The sequence below is a fragment of the Electrophorus electricus genome, chromosome 21 (genome assembly GCF_041902795.1).
Source record: "Electrophorus electricus isolate QZ-2024a chromosome 21, ASM4190279v1, whole genome shotgun sequence".
NCBI lineage: Eukaryota > Metazoa > Chordata > Actinopteri > Gymnotiformes > Gymnotidae > Electrophorus > Electrophorus electricus.
Genome location: NC_137517.1, coordinates 3,790,001 through 3,807,500, shown reverse-complemented (window position 1 = coordinate 3,807,500; position 17,500 = coordinate 3,790,001). Strand labels below are relative to the sequence as shown.

Sequence of the window (17,500 nt, the reverse complement as noted above, 5' to 3'; positions counted from 1 at the left end):
TGTAGACTACAGACAGTATAGACAGAGCAGACAGACTGTAGACTACAGACAGTATAGAGAGCACAGACATACTGTAGACTACAGACAGTATAGACAGAAAAGACATACTGTAGACTACAGACAGTATAGACAGACCAGGCATACTGTAGACTACAGACCGTATAGAGAGCACAGACATACTGTAGACTACAGACAGTATAGAGAGCACAGACAGACTGTAGACTACAGACAGTATAGAGAGCACAGACATACTGTAGACTACAGACAGTATAGACAGAACAGACAGACTGTAGACTACAGACAGTATAGACAGAACAGACATACTGTAGACTACAGACAGCATAGACAGAACAGACATACTGTAGACTACAGACAGTATAGAGAGCACAGACATACTGTAGACTACAGACAGTATAGACAGAGCAGACATACTGTAGACTACAGACAGTATAGACAGAACAGACAGACTGTAGACTACAGACAGTATAGAGAGCACAGACATGCTGTAGACTACAGACAGTATAGACAGAACAGACATACTGTAGACTACAGACAGTATAGACAGAATAGACATACTGTAGACTACAGACAGTATAGACAGAACAGACATACTGTAGACTACAGACAGTATAGACAGAATAGACATACTGTAGACTACAGACAGTATAGACAGAGCACAGTCTACTCACAGTATAGACAGAACAGACAGACTATAGGCTACAGACAGTGTAGACAGAACAGTCATAGACTGTAGGCTACAGACTGTATAGACAGAACACACATAGACTGTAGGCTACACAAAATGTAAACAGAACAGTGGCCGACATCTATGACCGGCAGTGGCCAAACAATATCTGCTCCACAGAGAAACCTCTGATGTTGGAATGGATGTGATATTCTAAACACCTTCATGCTCTACACAGCCATTAGTGAGATCCACTACGGACAAAATAAAGTAAAGCAACCCACTGCATTGTGTTATAATAAAGTGATTCATCTCAGTGGACGTTACCTGAAGATGCCATGCACAGCAAAAACCCCAGTATGAGATTAACACGTACAGAGTTGAATTAACACCCACAGCATTGTATTAACACCTACAGTGTTGAATCAATTTGTACGGAGTTGATTTAACTCGTGCAGTGCCCACTGGAGTGCCCTATCTGGAGTTTTGCTTTACTGAATGTCCAGTTTGTTTAAATATTAAATTCTTAAATGTTAAAGAAACCTGTGTCAGTAAGTCCTACTGACTTATAGCATATCGCAAATGAAATGTAGTCAGAACACCGTGCTTTAAAACATGGGGATTCCTCACGCACTTCCTCCCCCTCCTCTGCTCCTCTTCCTCTCTCTCTCTCTCTCCCTCCCTCTCTCTCTCTCTCTCCCCCTCTCCCTCTCTCTCTCCCTACACCCCTCTAGACTGTATCCTACAGCAGGTCGGTACAGATGTTTCACTTTAGTTGCTCTCGAGGGAGAAAAGCTCTCTGAGTGCTAATAAAACAAACCCCACCACGCCCTACGCAGAGCACGTAACCCTAACAACAGTGGGAACAAAACACACGTTGCAAAGTTATGGGACAGGATGGAAGCAAGAGGCCGTGCATGCACATGCACACGCACGAGTATGCTCTCACACACACGCACATGCACACTCAAACACACACACAAACACCAAGCATAACTTTCTACACATATGCCTTTGAAAGGGTTTATAAGGAACAGAGAGAATACTACTACAAATGACAACATAAAAAATGAACAGCTACATAACTAAAAAAAGAAGAAGTGGGAAACAAATAACAATAAAAACTCGAGAACAAATATAAATATCAACTCCGTTCCCATTAGCATATTCCTCACACTCACCGAGTGCTTGGAACCAGAGGGACATAAGTAACATTTGACCGCTTTTACAGGAGAGCACAAATCAGTTTCAGCCCTGCATTGTCCTGCCTGTGTTTCTATATATGTGTGTGTGTGTGTGTGTGTGTGTGTGTGTGTGTGTGTGTGTGTGTGTAAAACTTCTCTTAAAATGTCACTTATGGGCCTCTGGTTCCACACCCGTATGGCTGCTTCATCTAGGTGTCAAACAGACTGTTTATCTGGCGTGAGTGGGTCCTAGCAGACTCTGACCCCATGCTCCGCTCTGTCTCGAAACTCAACCTCAGCTCTCTGCACCAGTCTGTGACCCTCCCTCTGTGAGCTAGAGTCCCAGTCTGTGACGCACCCTCCCTGAGCTATAATCCCAGTCCGTGACCCACCGTCTGTGAGCTAGAATCCCAGTCCATAACCCTCCCTCCGTGAGCTAGAATCCCAGTCTGTGATGCACCCTCCCTGAGCTAGAATCCCAGTCCATAACCCTCCCTCCGTGAGCTAGAATCCCAGTCCGTGACGCACCCTCCCTGACCTAGAATCCCAGTTCTTGACCAGTGCCATCGGGTCCCATTTTAGCTGCCTAACAAACATACTGAAATGGTTCTCACCCAGATTTGGAATGCTGCCTCAGACAGATATGACTGCTGTAACAGCACCATGGAGAGATGCACACGGTGGGAATGCGCTACTGTACTGACTCAGAGTCATGTCATAGTACAGCAGTAGAAATCCACCTGGGGCCGTGGTCCTTTCTCACACACACACACTTTACACAAATATAACTTTTCCTTCCGTAGACTGTGAGACACTAATAACTAATATGGGACATGCCTAATAGTTCTTGGCAAGCAAATTCAGTTTGTCTTGTGAACCCGTGCAGAACAATATGTAATAAACACAAACAAACAAAAACAAAACAAAAAACTATGTGGCGGCAACACCTATTGAAAATTGTATCAAGCTGTGCAGACTGTTTCGAAGCATTGCCATGGAAATCCTGATGTCGAGGATTCCCTCAATGTATTACATATATAAAAACATAATCATGCAATAAAACCCATCCTTTCTTAACAGATTTCCGAGTCCTGTTAAATTCCCATTCTGGTTCTCCCATCTGACCTAAGATTAACAGGACCATCAGCACATGCAAAAACTCGGATGATACATAACGTTACAACACAAGGGAGACGAGACAACAGCGAGATTTGCGGTAATGAAAATGGACTGTCTTAAAGGTAAACATTTTGTGGTTTTTCTGGGCTCTTTTTTTTTCTAAATCAACAGAACCCGGTCATGCTAAATACAGCCCTGCATCTTGCCAAACCTCCATCTCCGTTACACAGCCACTCACCTTTGTTCAGCGCGGCACAGGCAACACAGCCTCACAGGTCCGTGGGACACCTGAAAAACACCTGAAAATGACCAGAGAAGAAGAAGAAAGAATCTTTGCATTTTGGACATAAAGAATAGAAGATACTATTGAGATCTATGAGCTACTAGTGCGTGGTGATTCAGACGTTGTAGTCGGGCCAAGAGTGTGTGGAATAAAAAGACAAGAAAGCAAGAAACTGATGAAATACTAAGAGAAAGACACCCATTTGCAAGTAAAAACACACATTTGCAAGTAAATGTTTGTGGCAGCCATCACATATGACAAGAAAAGCAGTAGAGTGTTATGGTGTGCTGCAGAGTTTCACCATAAATCCTTTCATTGCTCTTCATTACTGGGTTATACGGCGGATGAATCCTGTTTTCCAGGAGATTCATCTAGGTGCTATTATACATTGTCTGCCTTTTTGTTTTTGAATACCAATCTTGCTTTGGGACTTAATAATAATAATAATAATAATAGAATTATTATTATTATTATTATTATTATTATTATTATTATTAATAAGAATAAGAATCAGCTGCTGTCTGCAAAGGTAAAAAGAACGACAGCAAGCTAACTAAGCCGTTGACTTTTACTCATGCGAGCAATATACTGTTTGTCCAGCCAATGCGCTTGTTCTCAAAGGGTGTTCAGTGTTGGTGCCACCACTAGATGGCACCCTAAGACCTGGTAAAGCAGGCCGGCCGGAACGGCCCAGGACCTCAAAATGCAGGCGCAGTCGGCTCAGTGTTGCAATGCCGCCTTCTTGTGGTCTTGTGGACGCTAGTTAAAATTAGATAAAGATGAACAGTGCAGGATTCAAAAATGAACCACGACCCGAAGGCTAGAGAGGACCGTTCGTTTCAGTACTCGGCGGATGCAGATATTTTAAACACATTATGAAAGATTCTGAGTTTCAGAAGGCCAAATGTGGTTCTTTTTTAATCATAACAAACTATTGTGCATTATATCACCATTAACTACATCGCAAGTGTTTTAATATGTTTGGAGAAGCAACACTGGGCATGTGCAATATGCACCGCGTTTAAAAAAAATTATCTGGAAATGAAGAGACAGAACCGATTAAATGAGTACAAGCTTTGCGTAAGTTTGGTTAAATGGCTGACAATCAGCGGTATGAGCGGTGAACGCGATTACGGCACACCTGGCCCTGCTTCTCGGGTCCCACGGCCTGCTAGTTTCATGTCTGAGAGAGCATGGGGATGAGGATGTGGGAGTGTGTTTGTACTGTAATTCTTTGCTCAGGTACGTTTGCATGCGCCCTCTCTTTCTCTCTCTCTCGCTGTCTCTCTCTCTGTGTGCATGTGCGTCTCACCGTAGGCTGCCTCTGAAGTATTTGCTCTGGGCCAGGCAAAGACTGTCAGGTCCACCGCATTAAATATTCATCCAACAGCAGTTCTTAATCCTTTAATAATTCTCAAAGAAGTGTCCCGAAAGCAAGGTCTTAGTACCCTAGACACGTACTAACCCGGACAATGGATTCAGAAACACAGAGAGAGAGAGAGAGAGAGAGAGAGAGAGAGAGAGAGAGAGAGAGAGAGAGAGAGAGAGAGAGAGAGAGAGAGAAAACAGATGGTCTGTAGTTAGGTTGACATACACTGAGAAATATCAAGTTTAGTATACTGTCTTTCATCACTAATGACTGGGCTATGAGTCTATGAATGGTCTATGAGTGGTCTATGAATGGTCTATGACAGCGGATGAGTGGTCAATGAGTCGTCTATGACTGTTCTATGAGTGGTCTATAACTGTTCTATGACTGGTCGATGAGTGGTCTATAACTGGTCTATGACTGGTCTATGAGTGGTCTATAACTGGTCTATGACCGGTCGATGAGTTGTCTATGACTGGCCTATGACTGGTCGATGAGTCATCTATGACTCGTCTATGACTGCTCTATGACTGGTCGATAAGTGGTCGATGAGTGGTCTATAACTGGTCTATGACTGGTCCATGACTGGTCTATGACTGGTCCATGACTGGTCTATGACTGGTCCATGACTGGTCTATGACTGGTCTATGACCGATCTGATTTTCTCTATGCATTCTTTGTAGAATGAATAATGTTACCTCATTAAAACATAAACGATGGCTGGGAGAAGACTAATACTCTAATCCTGCGACAACGGCTCTTAACCCTTGTACCGAAGACAAGAGACGTACCTCCCAATCGTCAAACTGAATGTTTACCTTTAACCTAGCATTTAAGCAAACAAAAAATATTCTGATTACGTTTAAGAGCATCCAAACCCGGTGAACACGTCCCGACAGTCTAACAACTCGTCGGCTAATTCGTGTAAGGTGCTTTCATATCTCCAAATCTGCAGTTGAGGCGAGGCGTGTGTAGCGGGGAGATCTGTGGATCCGTAATGCGTGAAGAGGCGAACCCTCCATCTGATCCGCGGCTGGCGTTTAGCGCGCTTTAGCTTGTAACAGGAACCGATCGTTATCCGGCTGCCATTATTCCGGGCACGCTAAATCGCTCTGCTCCGCGCCCCCCCCCCCCCGCGACACCTCCACCACACACACACACACACACACACACACACCCACACACCCCATCACTCCTGCGCCGATAAGGATGCCCCTCCAGGCATGGGGTCCGATCTGAAACGAGCCCCTGTATTATCAGGTGGTCGGAGACTGTGGCGAGTTGGGGGGTTTGCGGGTGGTTTGAGGGGGTCGGTCGGGGAAGCGACCAGCTGTCACAGACGTACGCTGATCGGCCCATCGAGGGCGGGAAACATCTGCATATGGAAACGAGCGTTGGCAGTAGGAGACGTAGACGTGGGTGCGTGTGCGGTCTTTCCACACTCTAGAGTTGGGAAAACAAATGGAGTAGGGCTCTTGTGCTGTTCCATCCCCCCGTGCATGCTATCACCTGCCAACTGCGGCAGCGCTGAGTACCCGCGGAGGCGTTTTCCAGCGTGCCACATTCAAATGCTTATAGATCCACTTTACACCCGAGCCCACTGTGGTGAGCCCACAGAAACCTAGCCTGCTGAGTCTCACTGCGCACACACACACACACACGCACGCACGCACACGCCAGGCTGAGCAGTGGCGGGGTGAATGACAAGTCTAATGAGACGGCTCCGTCAGCGCTGCTGCTAGGCTGAGGCACTGCTGAATATGAATGCGCAGGATCCTCCGTGCGTCCCGCCGCACCCAGGCTGCGCGCCTTGCTGAAATCGTAGCTTGCCGCCATTTGCGAAGATGACGTTAACGACAAGGCTTCAACGAGGCGGCCGGTGCCCGTTCGAGTAACCGGCCGTGGTGCTGGGATACACACACGCGTGCGTGTGGCACGTTATAATGCAAGTCGTCCATCACGCTACGCTTGTAGACGCGGCCGCAGTGCCAGTGTCGGCGTCTTCATTTCGTTTAAAACAATCTGTGTATGAAACACTTTAATTAAACCTACCTTGGCCTGTTAAACAAACAAACAAACAAACCTACCATAATAATAATAATATTATTATAAATATACACATTCAGCAAGCACTCCTCAGAGAGAGACACACAGAATGAGTCAGTGGAGCTTTGTTCTATGAATAGTTCTGCTCTGCCATTCGGAGGTACTCATATTCTTTCACGTCCGTGTCCCTCCGACAGAGTCTCCTCCCTCCTACTTCATGCTCTTTCCCTTCATTTCTCCCTTCCTATCCTTGCTTTCTGCTTTCTGCAATATCCATGCTCCTGTTTTTTTTTTTTTCTTTCTACTTCCTACTCTTCTCCACTCCTTCTCGCGGCACGTCATCGGGATTCGGCTCCTTCCATTCCCAACCCCCTCCGGCTGCGCCGGCGCAATATCTCTGCCGTCATCCCTTCATCTTTTGATTTCTCTCTCCATGTGTTTCCATCTTTCCGGTGGCCCTCTCCCCAGCTCCCCATTTCTTTTCCATCCATTACGTCTGTGTCCCGCTGCTCTGGGCCTCTTTATCTCCTGTTGACAGGTAGTCTGGAAGTGCTGCCCTCAGAGGGAAGGCTGGGGTGCCGTTCAGTAACTAGCCTCGGGGGCCACGCTTCCTGACCGCCGTCTGCCAAACGGCAAGAACAGATGACGGCAGACCCAATCAGAGCAGACGACACAAGCCCAAGCCCCAGAAATGAATGTTTATTGAGGTAAAGGTTATTTTGAAAGTGTAGTTTTATCAGACATTTGATGGAAGTTCACTTTCTATATTCTGGCCTCGAGGGCTCAGGTTCCCCCACACGGTTCTGTGGCTGCTCGAACCATTGTGGCAGGCTTCTCTCCTCCATGCTGTGCTTGTTTATTTATTTATTTATTTTATTTTATTTTTAATGCACTCTCGACACCGCAAACGTCGTACCGCTCACAAAATGGCAGGACAGAATATCCTTGAATCAACCCAACAGCTCCGTGCAGCAGAACACAGCACTCTGGCTGGATGGACTGAAAACACTCACAAAACATTTCAATTAAGTCTGCTTCCCAAACTGGAGGCACCTCTGACGAACGGAAGGAGGAAATGAGCTGGGAAAATGAAGAAAAACAGAGAAGTAGACGATACCGTTCTTCAGCTGACTTTAATCATTATTATTTACACTCTAATTCATGTGGGCAACTGCAACCAGAATGAAGCGATGGCCAGCGTTGATCCTATAACGGTATTAAAGGGTATTAGCACCCATGTGAGGCTGAACTGGTCCGTGGTACAACACTACGTTTGAACAGGTATTAGTCGCCCTCCTCACCAACACGACGCCTGTGGAAAACGTATGTGCATTTTTACGTGGGCGTTTGCGTTTCTGTTCCAGACCGTCGCAAACCATCTCTATAAGCATCCAGACCTTGTAAGCGGTGCTTTGTAAATTGATTTGCAAGAACAGCGAGTATGATGGTAATTGCTGAACGCAGTGTAACGTCTTTAGCATTATTACCCTGTCATAAACAACTCGCGTCCGCGCAATCCTGACTCCGTTATATCAATCTTAATGGCCCGACTCTCCGTCTGCCAGTTCACGAGCATTAACGAGTCATCACCGTTTGCTGGCTCGTCGTCTTTAATGAACTTCCCGTGGAAGGCGCGGCTCCGCTCTGGCTATCGGCTTGGTTAGTGCGCCGGGGAAAATATTTATATTAATATTTATTTATTAGACGCAGCCTGCTTCGTTATTGATGCAGATGGTTGTACAGTGTCCGTCCAGGCAGATGGACGTGTCCAGCCTGCTAATTAGACGCAGACCTGGCCGTTTGTGTCGACCGTGCGTGGCAGCATTGCCGAGCGACAGACGGCACATAGCGGTGGGGGGGTGGGGGGCTCCAGGCACCTGTTTGCCACTGACCCTCACTGGTCTCACTGCGCTGCCGGACATCAGAAGGCAGCAGAACGGGAAACCCCTCACGATATGTCCGCTGCCTGCTTCTTGCCACAATAAACGACACGTACGAGTTTTTTTAACGATTGACGGACGCGCGCGGCTATTGAAAATTGAAAGCGGGTGGCATCTACCCCGCCTCTGTTCTAGATGGCTCCTGTGGGGTATTTGGCCCAAGTAGTCCAATCACCAGCCATTACTCCATTACCGCTCTAATGTAATTTGTCAGGGGGCGGCGTGGGAGAAGTGTCGCGCCCGGCTTAATGGCGGCCCAGCAAGACAAAATGCCGCGGCCGCCTGCATTAGGACCATTTTTTATCTTGTTCCGCTGCCCGCTGGAGTGTGAGCGCTCATTGATGGCGGGGTTTAAAATCGCAGGCTGGGATTAACCCTGACTAAGTGGGATGAACGCACGGACATTTTGTTCCCCAGGGTTGCCGTGGCCCTCTCTGCCCGAGGGCCTGCTTTGGAGAGCCCGTGTGGCTTCTGTGCGGTGGATTATGTTGCCGTATCGGGTGCGATTTAATCTTCGTACGGGGTTTTAATCCGCCTCCCAGATATCCTGTCTCAAAAGGATCACGACGACTACACCACGCACTCGTGGCATCTGTGTGGGACAAAAGTAGTCAAATAAAGTTCATTCAAACTTTTTTTTTTTTATTTTTTTTTTTTATACCAGTAAAATTTATTTATATATAACAACAGTACAAAGTGAATCCTTGGCTTGCAAAATAGGTTTGCTTCATATTTACAATAGGTACACAGTAATATATTATCAGAACAAAAACTAAATAAAAAAAAAAAAGACCAACCGTTTTTTTTTTTTTTTTTTTAAATACTTTCTTACAGTTTTCACAACACTTTTATAAAACAACAAGAACAGACAGCGATAAGTACTATCATGGGCATTATTATCTTTTGTATTAACTATATTACAGACCTCCAGTGTCTACAAAGAAAGTTCTGACTATAAAGATTTGTATAAGTCTGGGATAGTACCTGGATAGCGTCTTGCCTGTTCTACCCACCCTACCCACACTGCCCCTCTCTTCTGTCTGTCTGTTTTCCCATTTCGTTGTTCCTTTGTAGCAGCTCTGGAGTCAGCGCCACGGCGCGGACCCTCGGGGGGACGTTTCGGATGGCCGACTTGAGCTTGGCGTTCATCCTCTGTTTGGAAGGACGGCAGGGCGTGGACGGGAGGCTGCATGCAGGATGCCTTCTGGATTTCTCCGGGTTACAACTCGGCAAGGCGCCGTCGTTTTAAAGTTGCGGCTTCCAGAGTCGCGGTACGTCTGCGCAAGCATCGCTGGTGCAGGGGTTAGTCTGGACTCGGGATCCCTTTTTCCGGGACTTGAGTCTCTTCCTGTGGAGACCTCAACGCGAGCATCACAACCACCACAACCAACCATCTCTGGGCCCGGGTCTGACGATTAAAACATACCGTTGAGCAGCTACCGTTACAGAAGACGTGTAACTGTGTGTTTTGTCTTCAGTCAAACTCTATTACTCATCTCTAAGTTTGGTTGACAGGGTGCTCGTTTTTGTATTGAGGGTCGCGCCGTGCTGTAGCTCCGACTTACAAAATCTCTACGCACAGCTCCCAGAGAGAGCAGCACTGTAGTAACTGGGACTACGGGAGCACTTTCATTCGGAGGTAAGGGAAACGACAGGAAGTTTGAAGCTGTGGACAAGCAGCGGGAGGCGAAATGGGCTTGTTCGGCAAACATCCAAAGTCGGAAGACTAGCGACACCCTGAAGCGTGGGACTTCTCCATCTCCATATGCCACTGGAATATGACATGTGTCCATGTACCTGGGTGTGGGTGTGTATATGTGTGTGTGTGTGTGTGTGTGTGTGTGTGTGTGTGAGTGTGAGAGAGAGAGAGAGAGAGAGAGAGAGAGAGAGAGAGAGAGAGAGAGAGAGAGCGAGAGATGTTCGCCACTTGTGAAAGAATTCACATGCTCTAGTGCTTTTTAAATGGCTCTATATACAGTGGGAATTCCTGCACTAACCTAACCAACGCGCCATGCCTTGACATATTAAATTCCACGTCAGTCATGCTACTCTACCCATAATCCTTTCCTCTCCTCGTTTTGATGTGTATTCTCCCCCCCATCTCCTGATCTCGGTGTGCTGAGATCAAAGCTGAGCTTCAAAGCTCCAGCAGGCAACTCAAACGAAGGGGGTCCTTCTCTTGTCTCCTCCTCGCGTTTCTGTGCTCCTCAAACACTCGACACACCACCAAATAAAATGCTCACTTCACATTTCTTTCTCTCTCTGCTTCTCCATATTTCTCCCTCGGCCTTCTCTCCGTCCTCCTTAGACCGGCTCGGACACGGCGGCCGATCCGGGGTGAGCTGACTCCAGCTGTTTGGGTTCTAAGGTGGAAAACGCTTCCCCACCAGTTACGGGGCAAACTGAGGTTTTCCTCCGGCGACATAAAAAGAAACGCTTTTGTTTCACGCGTGTCGGAGAAGGTGGGCGATGTTCAGACGGCGTTTGTTTCGCGGGGCGAAAGCTGTGCACCGTGGATCCCGCCCGTATTCGTTCCTGACCTGCCTCAGCTGCAGCTTCGCCCGACGTCTTGCACGACGAATTTAAAGCGGCGCCAGGTTTCATTAACGTGGTTGATGTGTTTCATGTTAGTGAAGGGGAGAGAGGGAGGGGGGAAAAAACCTAAAACCAAAACTGTCGTGCACACAGATACACACCCCTGTGAGGTATCCGCCATCGTCTCTGTGCTGGGAGCAGAGGCAGGAGACAGAGAGGTAAGGAAGACGCCCCCTCGGCCTCTCTCCTGCCTGTCGGCACCCCTCGCTGTGTGTGTGAGATCAGGTCCGGTTCCCCTAATAAAGCGCTGACCATTCCTGACGCGCCCGTGAATAATTCAGTATGACCTTTTGGCACGTAATCGTGCTGCTTTGTGGAAGTAAGGGTAGCAGGATGGGACAACTGACCTTCAGCTTTCCTCTGAGTGCTGAACATGCACCTCTCATGTGGTCCCTCGGCGCCTTAAAATAGGAGCGGATGGGAACGAAGACGCTTTGTGAGGTACTTTATAATGCATGCAAAACACACACGCCCACACACACGCGCGCACACACACACACACACACACACACACAGGACCATATGTAATAGGTAATACTGCCTGGTTGGTAGCACTGAGGTGAACTGATTTTAGGTCAGTCCTGTCTTTCTAAGAGTGTGGCTCTCTGCTGATCTCACTGCTACTGTCTCTGCACTGAAAAACCACATTAAGTGAAGATCGTGTAATTCAGTGGCACAGAGCCTTTTTGGCAGTACAACCGAGGGTGCATAAGCAAGTTCAAGGGGACTCAGGGGTCACGGGACATTAGATGCCCTCTCAGCCATGTTGCCATAGAGATCAGTTCAACTGTCGCCAGTGGTCAACTGTCTCAACCCCCCCCCCAAAAAAAACCAAATCAAATGACACAATAGAGGAAAATGTGTACATTCACAAACGCTGACGTAGAAAATGTGACATATTGGATAGTCACAGAGGTACGCCTGATGGCTCGACCCCTCGTCCTTAAAGAGACTGATCAGCAGTCGATGTGCGTGTGGACGCTTCCATGTGGCCTCTGAAGATCCCGCAAGATCCTGTGGGGATTCGCCTCATGGGGCACCAGGCTGGGCTGGAGCCCGGCTGTGGACAGCACGTGGCAGGGAAGCCTCATCGTCATTACCAATGTCAGTATGCCGATAAAATTCCAGAGGCCCACCGCCCGAGGAGGGAAAGAAACACGCACAGGGTTTGGAAGAGAAAATCTGGAAGCAAAAGTCGTCCGTCAGTCAGAAGCGGAAGGCCAGACATCCGGTCTTGTCTTCTCTTCTCCTCCTGCGCCTCCAGCTGACGTGACTGAGGACGAGAGGAAGCAGCAGTCCCGTCAGGTCTCCGAGGGGCGGGCTGTCTCCGAAGAGCAGGGCGCAGGAAGCCAGCCGACGCGCAAAACAATACAAAAGTCAAAAGGACCAAACAAACATGCAGGTTGAACCCAGAAGTCCCCCGGGCCGGGCCGAAGTTCTGCGAGCACCTTCAAATCTTTAGCGGCGCCTCCGCTCCGGTTCCGCCCTCGGGTCGGAAGGCGGTCCCTCTGCAGTTTATGGATCTCTCCGGCGGCCTCACCGAGGTACCCCTCCGACGTCAGAGAAATAAAACTACGGGCCGGCGAAGGTGCCGGGCTCCGTCGGGTCCTTCTCCGGTGCGCTTCGGGGTGGGGTTTGGGGTTGGGGTGGGGGGTGGGAGCGGGGGTCCGGCTTCGGGGAAGCATCTCGCGGTCCGGAGGCTCCGCCCGCGTTCAGCTCTCCAGGGACATGGCGCTGATGAACTGGTCCACCTTGTAGGCAAGACGCTGCTTCATGGCCTGCTCGTCCTGGTCCAGCGCCGCCGTGATCTGGGGACGCAAGCAGGATGCCTGTCAGTACCTGACACCAGCATGGGCAAGCCGGACAAACATACGGCAAAAATACAGATGCAAACAAATACATTATGTGATATCAAATTCATACACTTATCCGTTTGATGCAAATTGTATTATTTTGGTACAATTCAGTTTTTAAAAAAAAATTCTGACTATGCTAGATGCTATTGTCTGATGACAATAGATGATTTTTAATATCAGACAGGTAGACTGGGGATCTAAATATAGTGGATTTTACATTCAAAATTAGCCTAAGAGTTTTACTATGGCCACAAGTTTATACTTTACTGAATATTATTATACCCAGTTACAAATGACTACAGCATTCCAAAATCGATTCATATTCAAGTCTCCATATTCAGGACGATGCATCGTGATACACTCCCACCATAGACTGCTGATCTGAGAACAGATATGAACCCTCAATCACCAGATTCATCAGGATACATTTATACACCCCCACCATACACTGCTGATCTGAGGTCAGATATAGATCCCTAACTCATCATTGCATATGTTGTTTATATATTGGCTACTTTGTAAACTACACAGTTTTAAAAACCTTTTTTCCCTTCCATTTTTGGCCATGATTTCATTGTTAATACGTTTCCACTGAGATGTGGGTAAAGATGCTTGATGTTAGAAGCAGGCAGAGTACCGATTCGTGAGTTTGTGTGAATTTCTGCACGTTCTGCAGAGCGGAGGCGCGTGCTGAGAAAGCAGGAATCCCCAGGTTGCATAACGGGAAGGGGTCGTCGCGCTATCAGGGGAGAGAGAGCGCGGCTCATCAAAGCGTCTTTTTAAACATGCCGGCGTTCCCGCGAGCCGTCTGCACGACGCGCGTGGAAATGCTGACGTGTGCTGGACTCCCACGTGCGCCGAATGAGATCTCGGAGACTAATGTACCATTAAAGGAGGAGCGTCCATGTTTTGGGGGGGGGGGGGTAGATCCAGAGATGGCCTCTGCCGAGACACAGCCCTACCCGTGACACCGTTCACCTGAGCGTTACGAGGATGGCAGGAACATTTGCGGCAGGCTGGTCTCCTAGGTAACCAAGCCGTGTGCCTGCCAGGCTGTGAGACGATGCATTCCCTGCCCTTGCTCACCTGATTTAACGCATGATGGCCCTGCCGGCCGCCTGATGAGCTGAAGCTGGCGTGTTAGGGCAGGGGAATCGTGGCAACCGGGCGGTTCCGGGGACACTAGGGGGAGGGCAGGAATGGGGGGGGGGGGCATTTATGAATTCCGGTGAAAGGGCGTTCCGCACTGCCGGCTCGACATGGAGGACTTGGTGCTCTCTGCCTTCTGCCAGACACAGGCAGGAATACATAAACAAGACCCTCCTTGGCCCACGGGCAGGTGTGACTGGAGCTTGCTGGCTTTGAGGGGCCATAAATGAGCACGCACGTTCTCTTTCTACCTGCGCTACTTCCTGTAGTGTTTTCTTCCTACAGGAAGAAATCATCAACAGAGGTGGACTAACGCAGCTTCGCTCGGAATGCTGCACAGACGTTAATTAGCGGCCGGTTCCTGTAGGAGTTTGTGGACGGCTTCTTCCACTGTTTCAGCCGCTGTTCAGTACGAGGTAGAGAAACCGCTCCTCTGAAGCAGAAAGTGATCGCGCTTGCCAGCATGAATGAGAATGAGAGAGACCAAGAGAGAAATTGAGAGAGAGCGCGAGAGTAGATATCATGTTGGCAGGGCTCTGGGCTCTTTTCAATGCAGCATAATGCAAAGGTCAGACTAATGGGTCCCCTGAGCAGAGGTGCTGTCATGGCGGGAACATCTCCACTGTGGGGCCACTCTGGAGTGTTTCTGTGTAGGAGAACCAGGCAGTCATCTGCCTGTTTGCATTCATCCTCTCCCTTTACCCTCTTACTCTTTCTCTATGCGTAAATGTGTGTGTGCGTGTGTGTGTGTGCGCGCGTGTGTGTGTGCGAGTGAGCTCACCTCTTCGCTGTACTTGCTGACGTAAGAGTAGATCTCATTCAGGGCGCTCAGCATGTTGAAGTCGCTGGAGTGGAGCCTTGCCTGCTCAGCCAGGTATGCGTTCATGTCCTGGTCGCTGATGGCTGGCAGTCTGCTAATATCAGCGTAGTACCTGCAAGTGCAGACAGGGGGCAATATTGAGCAACACACGCGGTCGGTCACCAGTTCTATACCGCCGACATGCTTAACGCAGTCCGTAGCCTGCTCGGAGTTTCGGGAAACAGGAATCTTGTAACGGGCAGCCGGAGGCGGAGCGCGGCGACTCACCTCTCCACCCAGTTTTTGTAGTTGGGGATGTCTTTAGCGTACAGCAGCTTGTTGGAGGGCGAGTCCTTGCCCAGGCGGTGCTCCGAGGTGGAGCACGAGTCCATGAAGGTCTGGGCCACCACGGAGAGGCAGGCATCCGTGATGCTGCTCTTATGGATGTCGAACACGAACTGGGGATTCTTGATCACGTTCACCCAGAACCGTAGTGGCAGGCTGAAGGGGGAAAACGAAAGGCGGTCAGCGTGCAGCGGGCGACAGCGACACACGCAGGCGGCTTACGTGTGCCCGCGTGTGCCCCGTGGACGTCGTCCCAGCGGGATTCCGGAATGCTCACCAGTTGCTCTTCCACGTGTGCCGCACGTCTGTGTCGTGGATGCCGTGCTTGTCGGCCTGCTCGTCTAGGAAGTCGAACATGTACTTGATGGCCAGAGGCAGTGCGCTGCCGCGGTGCACGGTGCTGAACAGAGTCTCGAACAGGTCGTCGACGAACTTCTGCAGCGTGCCCTGCACATACGCCCACAGAGACAAGCTCAGTCGGGAACGCCTGCGCAACCGCTCTCACGGCATGCGCCTCGCGGTCCAAACGGCTGCTTTTCGGTATAACAGAAGGGGCCAGATAGACACTCTGCACTGCTGTGCTGAAACAGCCTGATGAGATGTTTACTAGGCAGGCACGAACATGCGCAATGCAGCGCTGGTCTGGGATCAGCTGCTTGGGTGAGTGTTACCTTCGTGGCCAGCAGGCGGGTGAGGTAGATCTCGGAGACCATCTTGCTGCCCCGGTCCCCCTCCTTGTGGTCTCCATGCTCGTGGTTCTTGACCAGGTGCCACACCTTCACACCGCTCTCTAGGTCTGGGGTTATCATAGGCGCGCGGGAGCGGAGGCTGTCCGGACTTCCCGTGTAGCGGAACGTCGAATCTGCGGCGGGTGAGAGAAGCGTGAGTCGTCCTGCTCCGGGCGAGAGTGCGCAGGTGGGCTGATGTGCGCGGTGAGAAGCGCGCACGGCCATTTCTCTTCCTCTGATTGCGGTTCATTGCAAGTCATTGTGCTGCGTGACGGTGGACATCGTGTCAGCACAGCAGAGAGTTTTAAAAGAGAGAGAGAGAGAGAGAGAGACAGAGAGAAAGGAGGAGCGAGAGGCAGAAGAAGAGAAGGAGAGAGGGAGGAGAGAGCGCGCACGTGTGTATATCCTTATCATCACACACATTCCCCTCGAGACCCTGCTGCCTGCGCCCACCAAATAACAGATGAAAAGAAGCATTATTGTTTTTCATTAAGTGCATCAAACTGTCTGCTCTTGTCTCCCCTCCCTTTATCCCTGTTTCAGTCTCTCCCTCCCTCTCTCTCTCTCCCTCTCTCTCCCTCCCTCGCTCTCTCTCTCTCTCCGGAGGGCAGATCTCAGGCTGATTGAGACAGGACGACTCTCCCTCCACTCTGATCATTAAAGCCTTCATAACTGGCTCTTCCTGCAGTACTGCGCGTCTGATGTGCAGCACGAGGGTGTCGTCTGGTCAAATCGATCTACAGATTCCTAATAAATCGTGCTCTCCTCATGCCTTTGGTGCTAAGCCATCAGAATTTAGCAATTAATGTTGTTTTACCTCATAGCAGAATGATGCCTTAGAGAAACAGCTGAGATCAGTCTCTCTCTCTCTCTCTCTCTCTCTCTCTCTCTCTCTCTCGCGTCTTCTCTGCCTCAAACTTGCTTCCTCCCCTCAGTGACATTGAGGTACAAGTTGAATTTTACGTGGACTGCATTCATAAGCCAGGACCTAAGCATATGCGCCTGCACATGTCCTCTGTGTGTGTGTGTGTGTGTGTTTAAGCGTGAAAGCTTTCAAATGTGTTTGGGAACGCTTTGAGTCCTGCTAGCCTGGAATTCTACCCTGCGTCTCCTCACCATGGCCTCGGGGAAACAGCGCTGTTCCGGACCGAGGTTGCTGGTGTGCTACATTCAGGCGAAATGCTAAGTGTTGAGCATTAAACTGATATAAATCAATCAGCAGGGTGTCTAGAGGCAGCTGTGCCCAGTGTGCCACACAGAGATTGATGGGCACCAGGGCTGAGAGAGCTAATCTATATGCACCTCACACACACACACACCATAAAGACAAATTAACAAAAGAGACGCTGTGCTGCTTCGCCTCCTCATGGTTATTTTATGACTTTCCTAAAATATTCAACAT

General features: G+C 49.2%; 1 protein-coding gene across 2 annotated transcripts in view; it reads right to left on the bottom strand.

The window, feature by feature from the left end:
• Nucleotides 1–9,390: 9,390 nt before the first annotated feature.
• plxna2 (plexin A2) overlaps nt 9,391–17,500 on the bottom strand; it is a 142,037-nt gene continuing 133,927 nt past the window's right edge. For both annotated transcript variants that reach the window (XM_035521313.2, XM_081704060.1), the window contains exons 28-32: nt 16,042–16,232; nt 15,648–15,817; nt 15,314–15,526; nt 15,008–15,158; nt 9,391–13,029 (exon numbers count right to left, since the gene is read on the bottom strand). In XM_035521313.2, the coding sequence (XP_035377206.2) occupies nt 12,934–13,029; nt 15,008–15,158; nt 15,314–15,526; nt 15,648–15,817; nt 16,042–16,232 (821 nt within the window). In that variant the 3' untranslated portion in view covers nt 9,391–12,933. The remainder of the gene's footprint in view (nt 13,030–15,007; nt 15,159–15,313; nt 15,527–15,647; nt 15,818–16,041; nt 16,233–17,500) is intronic.